Source organism: Temnothorax curvispinosus, unplaced genomic scaffold (assembly GCF_003070985.1).
Source record: "Temnothorax curvispinosus isolate PA1 unplaced genomic scaffold, ASM307098v1 QBEX01006096.1, whole genome shotgun sequence".
In the NCBI taxonomy this organism is placed as follows: domain Eukaryota; kingdom Metazoa; phylum Arthropoda; class Insecta; order Hymenoptera; family Formicidae; genus Temnothorax; species Temnothorax curvispinosus.
In genome coordinates, this window is record NW_020215876.1 from 30890 (window position 1) to 43166 (window position 12277).

General features: G+C 34.8%; 1 protein-coding gene and 1 non-coding gene across 2 annotated transcripts in view; both read left to right on the top strand.

Moving 5' to 3' along the window:
- The window catches only part of LOC112455461 (bromodomain-containing protein 4), a 20739-nt gene extending 9697 nt beyond the window's left edge, over nucleotides 1-11042 (top strand). The window contains exons 3-9 of the mRNA XM_025017385.1: nucleotides 6567-6791; nucleotides 6983-7161; nucleotides 7477-7774; nucleotides 7905-8351; nucleotides 8582-8809; nucleotides 9549-9816; nucleotides 10060-11042. Coding sequence (XP_024873153.1) covers nucleotides 6567-6791; nucleotides 6983-7161; nucleotides 7477-7774; nucleotides 7905-8351; nucleotides 8582-8809; nucleotides 9549-9816; nucleotides 10060-10157 — 1743 coding nt within the window. The 3' untranslated portion in view covers nucleotides 10158-11042. The remainder of the gene's footprint in view (nucleotides 1-6566; nucleotides 6792-6982; nucleotides 7162-7476; nucleotides 7775-7904; nucleotides 8352-8581; nucleotides 8810-9548; nucleotides 9817-10059) is intronic.
- On the top strand, nucleotides 9200-9281 carry Trnal-aag. Its single transcript has one exon. It is a non-coding gene; the product is annotated as a tRNA-Leu (tRNA).
- Nucleotides 11043-12277: the final 1235 nt, after the last annotated feature.

Below are 12277 nucleotides of genomic sequence, written 5' to 3' on the forward strand. Positions count from 1 at the left end.
AAGTAAAATCGTAGAATTTCATCAGATTTTTCGATATTAATAAATAATAAAAGTCTAAACGTCTCAGAATGTACAGATATTATATGATCGCGAGACTCGAGCAACTTCCTTCAAACCTCTCGAGTTTGTCGACGAGCGCCGCTACATTTTCTCCCTAAATCATGACTATACCGGAGTACACTTTCGCTGACGAGCACGTACAATCAGCCCATAAATCCTAGCGAGATTATCTTTCTCTATAGTGTCCAGCTGACTGACGGCTGACAAGAAACGCCTGACGCGCGTAAAAAAGCGCGATTTTTTCCACGCATCATAAATTCCCCGCGCCGATGCGATCTCTCGCCGCGAGCGGAAAGAAAGACGCGACGCGGCGGGAACGTGCCGGTACGTAGACAACGGCGATTAATTCCGGCGTAAAAGAGTGAGCCCGCTGTAAAGAACGGACTTTCGAAGAGGCGCGCTCCGGTCGTCCGTGAGTATTAAACGCAGAAAACGAAACGCAAAGAAACGCTCGGCGCGAAGCGGTACCAGGAGCCGCGCGTTCAAGGAGAACCGCAAACGGGGGAATTACGTAATTCGAGTTGCGTTCCTTGTGTGTGATTGCGGTTCTGCACGCGGATCGACGAGCGAGCCAATATTGTGTTTGCAAATTTATAACGACTGGTCACCACCGTGACCAGTCACATTTACAAAATCTCGACTGGTCGATGATAATACAGTAGGTTTAACATCCTTGTAAAAATTCTCGTCATTTTTTAACAGGAACATAATATAATAATCGATAACTAAATAATCCCTTACTCTGTTTTACTTGTATAGACATATTGATAAACGTTACATAAACAGTTATAATTGAGACTTTGGTAATTTCCTCATTAAATATTTTCTACCTTGTTTCTCTTATTATACCTAAACTTTTACTTCATGAGTATTTCGTTTATTTGTCTTATTATGGATATCTGATTATTATACATGCTTACGAAATACAACTCTTTTATTTCTTGAAAGTAAAAATTGTTCTCGAGTCCGTTTTATTCACACTTCTGATAAATGCGCCCATCACGTATACTCCGTCGTCCATCATTTGATTTCCGTTATACGAAGCCTCGAGTACTCATCAAACAATCGCGAAGCATCGCGGAAGCGACGTATTCAATCGCGCAACGAGTTTTCTCTTCTCTCGGTAATCAATTTCCCTCATGAGAGACTAGCTCTCTCAAATTGGATTGTTTCCGCCAGCCTTACGGTGTTTCTACTAATTAATCAATATTTTCGTGATAATGCCATCCTGGTACACCTGCAAAATCGTAATTTTCGGTAAAAGAAAGTTTCATTAATGAATTAAATCAGCATATTTTGAAAGATAATTTTATTACATTAACATTACAATATATATTATACCTATATGATGTATATAATTAATCACCGTATTATATTATAACAGCGAGGGATTGAAATATGTCTAATTATGTCATAATTACTATTATATCAATTATAGTTCCATTCTGTTACTTATTATTTTTGCAATTTCGTACATTGTATAGTTTTGACACTTTTGTTGTCAGTAACACGATTATGAAATCATCCTCGACAGGTAATTGCCTGGAACGAAAAATGGTATACACTTTTTTCCCCGAACAGTGAAATCCGGTAGATCGATTATTCCTCGTGGCGAGCGCGAGTCGATGGACGTCGTCGAGTTTGATCGCGCGCGAATGTTGCGGCCGTTTCCGGTCCGCTTATGGCGACCGATAGAAAGTAAGATCGTATAGTTATACGTTGCGAGAATATAAAGCTAAACTAAAAGAGCCCGGTTCATATAACGGACGTGCAAAGGTGAAAATCGGTCATCGTGAGGTCAATGAAATCCGGCAAGATCGCGGCTATAAAAGCATCGCGATTTACATCGACATCAGGTTTGGCCTGAAGAATCATATGAAACCTTTCTACGTAAAGACAGAAATAATTTTTACGATTTTAAGTGTTAAAATTGCAAAATTATTAATAGTTAGGCTGTTGAAACTAACAATAAGTATTGAATTATGCATATCTCATTAATACGTCTGCTATTATTTCTATTAAAAATTTCGATTCCAAGAAGACTGTTTCATTACCAAGCGTAATTACCCACTAGAAGCTGTAAGTGTGAAGAATCGTTCCCTCTCCCACACTTTTAATCGCCTTAGCTACAATCACCGGCAATTTTGCAATAACAGTGAAAAAAGCTTTTCTGACGTTTCATTATTTAAAATTTAAATGGCTGGTTCATTCATTTTTTAGAACCTAAGTCGTTTCAAGGGCCATCTTTGCGCACGATACCTTTGATTTTTAGTGAGTTGCATGTCGAAGTTAACACTCGCGTGTACTTCCTCGCAAATTATTATGCCTTGATTTCATAAGCGTTTTTTGTTAATTTACGACGAACGGAAGTGGTCTGATAAATGATGTTGAATTGTTAATTTCCTTATAACGCGAAATATCAAACATCCTTTGATTTAAAATGTACGTTTACATTAATGTATAGTTTATTTGAATTGTAGCACTACAGTTTTTTTAAATTTAAGAATCCTCTTTCCCGAAGAGGGTTTTTTTTTATTTATACGTTGGAGGAATACAAACTAATTTATGCAAATAATATACATATAGTATATATATATGCATATATCTATATTATCTATAATATATGCCGGTATAAATTATTAAAACATGATGTTTAGATAATTCAGTCTTATGTTAAATAGAAATAATATCCATTATATACATATCCATTAATAAGGCTTAAATGAAATTAAGAATTAAATTTTTGAATTCTGTTAATTAAAATAAAAATGTATGAAAATCAAAATTAAATACAAAAATCATACAACTCAAGTGAGTAAACTTTCGTCGTCTCTGTGTTTACGTGGAAACGACGATACGAAATATTTCCTTCAGACTGCATTTCTTTTCATCGCCTTTGGAGCAACCAGACACTTGGAAAATGTACCACGACGAAAGTGGGTTGTCGGTCGCGCGCTAACCGCAAGAGGTGAACGTTCGCTAAAAAGATTTTCTCTCGGCAACTGTATTGTATTATACTCTTTCGTTTGACAGTTTCAAGTCGCCTTAAGGTACCACGTTCGCACGTACTGTCAACGTCATCGGTAGAAAATAGAATTCTGACTCATTCGTAACTGACTATACGTAACGCTGCCGTGGCCGACTCTTTCCTTTTTTATACGTGAGAACGATCGATCAGCAATGTTAATGAATGTATCCAAACGAGAATCTTTTCTGTCGATTGAACCTCCGTTCTGCATTAGATGGAATGATACATATGATTATTAACTCGCGAAGGAAAATAACGCGGGATTGAATATATTTAGCTCGCACGCGAGACAACTGTATAATATTGTTGTTTTGTGCGCGAGCTGAATGTGTTTTCAAATGATCATGCTATTTTCTCCGTAAGATACATCACATTACATATTTAACATATAGAATTATACGCATGCATATGATTAATATAATATGTAATGACGTATGTGATTATTACATAATTATCTGTGTATTAGCATTTATAAATTTTGATTGATAAGAATTTCACGCCAATAAATAGAGAAAGCTAATATTTCGATTAATTTTAACTGGATTTTATTTTGTAAATAATACATATAAAATTTAATAAATATAATGAAATTAATCGGCCAATTTTATGGTTGAAAAGACTATCTCATATATTTCTGCTTTCTTTTTTGTATCATCGGTCGATTATAATGTTTAACTTATGAACTTCTTCATATAATGTTGTGGTCGAAACTTCGAAAGGAGTTGAAATTGCGACAAATCGCGTTGCATCGTCCCGTAATCAAGCTATTGCTATCGTTGTCGAGCACCGTATACACGTCTAAAAAGCGACAGGTAGCCATAATTGATCATAATGCCTCGCTAATTGATAGGTTGAAGAGGTTTACCGCGTTTTCTAAAGAAAGCCATTCAGCGTACAGCGAAGTCATTGCTGCGGCAAATTGCAATGACGATTTCTTCCATGTCGCACGCTCCGTGAATCTTGAGTAGGTGGAAACATAACTCTCGTTTCCCTTTTTTTTTTCAACGGGATTTCATGTCGCGATAGTTGCACATCGGGAATTTCGCGATCTATACGCAGAATAATTGCCCTATAATGTAGTAAGCCAGCGAAAAGTGACATGTATCGCGCAACGTATCGTTTACCGTGTTACGTCTTGCGTGTATGTATATAAAGAACTTATGTATAGAAATTCAGTTGCTAGATACACGCAATTCTGATTTAATTGACCATCCAATCATTATTGTAAATATTCGTCTAAAGCGAGAAGCGCAGCGAGCAATAAAGATATGTATCGTATTTATTTTGATGTGAAATTTTATGCGTTTCGTTTAGTTTAAACATCTAGAGAGCGAATGCAAATATCAACTTTTCCTTTCTTGAATCTGAAATTTATTGAATTCAGTTTTCAGAAATAGAAAGCTATTATATGACAAACTGATAATAAATTAATGAATAACAATAAATAATTAATTTTATATTTAAATTACGTTTCTAAGACACTTATTATGTAAGAACTTTTCTATTTTATTTGGAGTCGTTAAAGAGTATAATATTTTATCGATTCCGGAAATTGTTGACTCCGAGAGACAATACATTTTTTAATAAAGCCATGGTAAGCGGTATACTAAAGCAGTCTTCTTTACAGTTCCCATGATTATAGGCGAACTCCATTTATTTCGCCGGATGTGCAGACGAGGCACTATCTCCGCCGACGCAATTTGTATGCGTTCCCGTAGCTTAACGAGTTTCATCTCGGCTCGTCCCGTTTTAGTTTGACGATCATACAGGTTGCCTGTCGCTCGTCCGAACTATCGTGAAATCCTTTCTACATCCTGGGCAATTTCCCCGAGTGGAAAGTGCTTAGTCGTGTTCGCGTTTCTTCGCGCTAGTTCGAGTGGGCGATCTTCGGCTTAACCGAATTGTAAGTTAACTTAGCTGTTTAAAACACTGACTTTCACGATGCCGGTATTCATGCAGAATATAAATTCCAAAATTCGATTTATATATTATATCGAATGTCGGAGACAATATATCTTTGAAAAAATATTCTATTGATTTTTAAGCTTCTTAATATTTCTATTAATATTACAAGGATATCTAATGTATCTCATAACCAGCTTTAAAGTCATATTTAAAACCGATGCTTACAATTCTTGCTTTTTTAACTTACCATTATGATCCACAATTGTGCTGTTGCAACGTACGTTTCTTGCACAAAATTGTAATCATCCATTACCAATCGACTTACACGTTAAGAAGCAGGAAAGACATTTAACAGCATCGATGTTCGTCGGGGGAAGCGTTTCAACACGTTTAGGCCGCGTTTGCGGTAATCTATAATTTAATGCTTGTAAGGATTTACCGGATACAGCAAACAGGACGAATGGCGCGCTTGAATCGGAAAGTCTCTTCTCTTGCACAAAGTCGCGATTGCGTGAAACCGAGAAACGCGGCCGACGAGAAAAATACTTACAAAGTTGGAACTTTCGTTTTTTCCATTTCTATGTATCAAGCTATGTATCACGGTAAAATAAGCATCAATATTTTACCATATGGTATTAACTTGTAATTGCTGTATAATTTGCAATCTTATTTTAAGTTATCTGATCGTAAAACTTCTGCTGAAAAGTTGTAAGGCTTGAAAATGGCTTCTATTAAATTTTGTCAAGAGAAAGTTAACTCCTACTGCAGCTGCTTTGAAAGAGGCAGAATGTTCGTTTATCGCATTATTTAATAATTCAGAGTTTGATTTAACTAAAAACATATTTTGAAATTTAATTTAATTTATCCAAAATAAGGGGCATCGTAAGACCAGATAGAATAAAGCTATAATTCTACTATTTCTTTGGGCATTTTCTCATTCGCATACGATTTCCATCGACGAGATTACACTGCGATAATATAAATGCGAGTTCACTTTCACTAGTGACCCACGATGTCGCGAGCAGGAAGACAAGTTGCATCAACGAATGAGGATTGCCGCGGAGGTATTTGTCCAGCTTTCGAAGCCTCAAGGAATACCTACTCGTCTTTTTCCGTCGAAATTTTTCTAGAGAGTCTCTGTCTCTCATAAATCAGAAAGATAAGGAGCTTCAAATATGACCCTGCAAAAATAATATAATTGTCTAATTTGTAATATGCAGAATTACTAATATTAGAATTCTGAAAATAAATTATCAATATACACAATAGATACAATTTTTACACGATTCTCATACACAATAACCTTCTTCGTAATTTTCTAGATTTAATTATTAACATCATATATGCTATAAACATAGATATATTATTAATTAAAATGCAAAGATTTAAACAATTTTTAATTTAATTTACAAAATTAAATTAAAATAATATATTTACATGTTCCTTAAATTAATGTTTTTAATGGTAAAAATGTGCAGTAATAATATTAAAATACAAAAAAGAAATTGTACTCTTTCTTAAAAATATTATTTATGCAAATCTCAGGATAAAAAGAAAATCATTCTATTTGTAGGAACCCGTCGAATCAAAGGATTCTCTGCAAAGTCTCGCTGCGCCAGTAAAGAAGGAAGTTGAGCCGGACACTAAAGACATGAAAACTCAAGAAGGAGAAAACAGCTCAAAATCTGACAATGAGAATGGCGATCGCGACGATGATGATGATGATTACGATGACGATGAATTCCCTCCTGTACATATCAAGCTTCCTCTTCAGTTGGATCTCGACGACATTGCAGGCGTAAATATATTATTTTGTATACATAATTCTACATATCCTATTTTTTTACATAAATATTTTAATGATAATTACCGTATAAAAATCTTGTATAGGTACATGATTTTATATCGGAATTTTTTATGATTTTTAGTTTTGAGAAAATATTGACATGTGAATCTTAACCATATCTTAAACTTTGATTGTTTTTCCAGACGTTAATTCAACAAGCTCGTAGCAGAGTTTCCTGTGTAGTTGAAAGACGACGAGCCGACGAGGTGATGGACGGAACCGGTGACAACGGTTTAGATAACAGTACCGATCCACAACGTTTCCAAAGACTAAGCGGCGAGCGAGTTGCTATTCTTTGCGAATCAGGCAGTCCAAACCAGGAGTAAGTAATAGCAGAAGAGAGAAATATATAAGACAAAGTATTAAATACTTAATAATTGTAAATAATATGAATACCGAATACTTAAATTACTATTTAATCCATTAATTAGTTCTTAAAAAATATTGTTCATTATAATGCGGATAAGATACAATAAAAAACAAGATTTCCAATTACTAAATATTAAAAAGCTGAATAAACAAACAATTAAAACTCCATAGATGTACAATAAAATATTGTGGACTTTATTAAATCATTATAGATAAAATGGAATATAGTAATATATAGCAATAACGATTTTACTTTTATTCTTTGTAGGCAGCAAGAGCAAGAGATGCTTACTCCAATCATCGTGCCCTTAGGCACCGTTCAGATTCCCCTCCAGTCCCAGGAACCTAACCCGGGCTATCATCAATACCAAATACATACCCAGTATCAAGTTCCCGATATGCAGCAATTGCCGCTTAGCGACCCACGAGGATTGAATCACATCCCCCCGGGTGTACTTCCTCCTGAGCTTCGTAATCTTCCTCAGTTGACTATGGAGATGAGACCGCCCCGAATGGGCCCGCAGACGCCCGTGATGGGACCTCAGAGTAATCCGATGGGACCACAAGTGAGTCTTGTCTACTATGCAAACGTAAACGAATTATGTATAGCCGTTGTAAATCGCACACACAAATTTATTTATTTATTATAATAATTTTATCTAGCACATCAATACTAATTATTATATTTATGTTTAGATCGAAATGCGTCAGATCCCTATCGAACTGCGTCACTTCCCGATGGACCCAATGAGGGGTATGCGCCCGATGGTTCAGGAGCCTCGTCAGGAACCACAACAGGTTTCAATGGTGTATCAGCAGCAGGCCGAGCAAGTTCCCAATACCTACAATCAGGAGCAAGGTCCAGCTATGATGCCACCGCCTCCTCCACAAGCCGAGGCACAGGAGCAAGACCCAAGAATACATCAGCAGATACCACCAATGATGATCCCGCAAACTGAACAGAGGCCACCTGCTCCACCTCAGATCACACCTGAAAAGCCACGCTCTCCCTTCCAGGGCATTCCCATAGAAATCAGGAGAATAATTCAGCAAGTTCCGTTGGAAATTAAGAACATCATCCAGCATATTACTGGCGAAGCCAGGGCGATCCCGGTCCAAGTACCAGAGGGGGCACGTCGCGAGGTAACTTTGTTTATTTGCCTTACGTTAAATTGTAAAGCACATTTCGAAGAAAATCTAGAAAAATCATATTTTTACAAATGGATACATATATAATAGATATATATTTTTTATTAAATTACGGATTAATTTTAGTTTTAATGTAGAAATGGTGCTAAGATCTTTATCTGGAAAATTGTGTAACGTACAACTGTTGAAGTCACGTTCGTAAATATGTATTGCAATGCAAATAGGAACTCAAACCGTTCCCGGAAGGCGCACGGCCAATACCATTAGGACCATTCCCACTTCCGGTGGAAGTGAGAAATTTGATTGAACATGGAAATATCGAAGGTCGTCAACGTCCGGATGGCGGCGAAGATCAACAGGAAGCGAAGGCTTTCCCAGGTCCGGAGGATGACAGCGAAGAAACAGAAAGAAACTTCCCCATTCCAATGGAAATCCGTAATATAATTCACCAGGTAAAATGATAAAAAGAAATATCGTATAAATTAACAAAAAAGATTTTAAATCAAACAGTCAATATAGATAAAAATATTGTATATGGGGATTATATGATAATCATTAATTTGAATATTTAAAATTAATATGAAATCTATTTAAAGGATGTACCTTTATTATATATTTTTTGATAGTAAATTGAAGTTTATTATGTCAGAATTTTAAATAATGTATAGTATTTATTTGTACAATATGGATGTCTAAAAGAGTAAAAAATATGTGTTTAAGTATACATTTTTAGCAGATGTAAAATAATATTCGTGCAGGATCAGATTATTATTATAGAGTTTAGATACTTATATGTAAAAATTAGAATCGATGAGTGACACGTTTTTGAGAAAGAAGCATGTGGTAGCGTGGCCGAGCGGTCTAAGGCGCTGGTTTAAGGCACCAGTCTCTTCGGAGGCGTGGGTTCGAATCCCACCGCTGCCAATTTTTTTGACCGGGAATCCATTTTCTGTAGATAAAGTTATAGAAGATTATTACGTAATAAAATAAAATGTCGCGCGCCCGCGCGAATTGCACACGTATCTTACATACGTGTATAGAGGATGGCATGGTCTAAGGCGCGCTGGTTATAACACACTTTGGAGGCGCAATTTGAATAATCATTGACATATTTTTCTTTTTCTTTTGTTTTTAAGCACTAGATAACAGGTTTTAACGAAATAACTAATTAAGTGATTTCTGAAACTTCAGGTGGTAGAAGGTCGTGCTTTCCCGTTTCCGAGATTTGCATTGAGACCGGTCAAAACCTTGGAGATACCGGTAGAAGCGCATGCTGAAGTAACCGATGGCCAATCTTCTGAACAACAACAACAACCCGAGCATCGAGAACAACAGGAGCAACATCAGGCAGCACATATGATGAGTATTCAGCAGCAGCAGCAGCAGCAGCAGCAACAACAAGAACAACAACAGCAACAGCAACAGCAACCCATGCAGGAGGAAGAGTCTCGCCCGCATTGTAAGTAAAAATTGATTTGCGCTAAATTCAGATTTCTACATTCTTAGAATTATAGAAAAATTAGTTCGTAATTTCTACATTCTTAGAATTACTATATTTTTATTCTTAATTTACTTTTGATATTAGAATTGTTTATTATAAATGAAATAATTAAAAAAAATCTAAGATCTACATTGAAAAAAGATTAAAGTTAAATATTCAATACTCCAATACTAGAATTTAAGTACATTTATCTATTTACAGATGTGCAGCCACGCTCCGTGCGCTCCGTACCAGATGAAGTCTTCTTGCATCGTCGTGAAAAGCGCGTGCGTCGTTGCGCCTGTGATTGCGCGTGCTAAAGGATGCAGTTGATTGTATCCATCAGACGGAACGAATTGTCAAAAGAGTCCGTCCAAAATAAAATTAAAAGTTCTAAATGAGCACGCCATTCACGCACATTTTGATCAGACGTTCGCTGCAGTTTGGCGAGTGAAACAAAACGCGAAAAAAATAGTTGGAATATATTTTCATTAGCGTTGCAACCACTGCAAATACATCGAATTGCTGATCGCATTAAATTTTCCCGAGCCAAAATATTTTTACTGTTATCATTATAGCAAACCACGATATCCGAGTAACTTTTCTTCCAGATTGATCCAAGTTCCATTTGAGAGAAGCGCTTGATAAAAAACGAAGAGTCTCGAATTATATTAACAAACTGGCATTTACGATAAAGTATTGTACGAAATTGATATTTTTATCTCGCGCGGTAGATTAATCGAAGCATACAGTTGACAATTAAAAATAAGTGTGCTTATCGAGGAACAATATCCTGGTTTAACAATACGTAATTGATTTCAGAATATTTTCCCTTCTTTATTGGCCAACAGTACGAGATTAAGACCGTTTATAAACGTTATACATTTTACCAACAATATGCGAATTGTTGATAGGCATGAGTGATAGTTTTCAAATCAATTTAATTGACTACATCTCGTTATATTCTCTTTCATTCCCGATTTCTCTCATAGAGAGAAAGAATGCGAAGATAGTTTAGAAATCTGTGATTTTCCTATATAAATCCTTGTGAAAACGTGCTGCTAACAATGCGGTACACATACACGCACGGTCAAAGATAATTAATAATTAAAATTTCTGTACAATAATCGTCTTTTACATTCCGTTATTAACTTTGTATTTTTGTTTATTTCCTTATTATAACCCCCGCCTCGCCCTTAAAGTGATAGAGAGAAATAAAGCTAGATTCCTTTACGTAAAAGATAATTCAAACTTCTCAAGAATATTCTTCGGAATAACACTTTAGTTTAACTGATTATTACAAATATATTCCTGTACATTGTTTACGCCTATCGAAAATTAATTTAAGCTTTATGTGTTTTATTGATTTATATTCTCTATGTATTACATGTTTTTTTTCTTTCTCATGACAAATAATAAAGTGATACGATTAGATATTGATTAGACTTAATTAATATTTTACAATAAATCCTAATACATGCGATAATATATAGTAAATAAATAAAAATACACACATATATATATAAAAAAGAGAAAAAATAAATTTTATGACCAAGGAAATTATAAAAAGTTAATTAAATTTTCTGTTTTTTTTGTTTTTGTTTTTTTTTTTCCCCAAATTTTTATCTCTCTCTCTCTCTCTCTCTCTCTCTCTCTCTCAATGGTTATAAAATTATTAAATTAATAATTAAAAAGATATAATAGCAGAAATAGCAAATAACAAAATAATGTGTCCGTCTGCTTTTATAAAATAATAAATATGCACAAATAAAAACATAATCGTAAACAAAGTTTAATCACGTTTAATTATACGTAATTATATTACGAGTATATACCACTGAGATTTAAGAAATAATCAAGAAATAATCAATAAAACTAAACAAGGGAGAAAAAGAGCTTTAAAAATCTTGCATAATATTCTCAAATTATTATCCTTTCTTTTTGCGATTCTTTTACATTTTTTTTATGCTTAGTATGTTTCTTCCGTCTGTGCGATTGCGACTTATTACAATTTTTGCTAATATAACATAATGTTATGACATAAATATAACTAACTATTAAAGAAACACGTTTGTAACATACTTGAGTTTTTTTGGCATCAATGAAGCGTTGCATAAAACCTTGTGTTTTTTGAGCAATTACACAGAATGCGGAAATTGTGATATTTCTTGTCGTCCTTAACTCGCAAACGTGCATGTGTACGTGCAATTTAACCAATGGTACGTTATCATTACTCTTCTTCTGCACAATTATGCAGGTCAATGTCAAATAAAAATTCACAGGCCATAATGTTGTAATACGTTCTAAATTGCTCAAGTAATTACTTTGTCAGTCATTATTTATAAATTATGAAAAGCTTGAAATATGTCATTTATTTTCTATTCTTGTATTAAATTTATTAACTTTTTATCTTGATTTATTTGATGAGTGTTAGAAACTT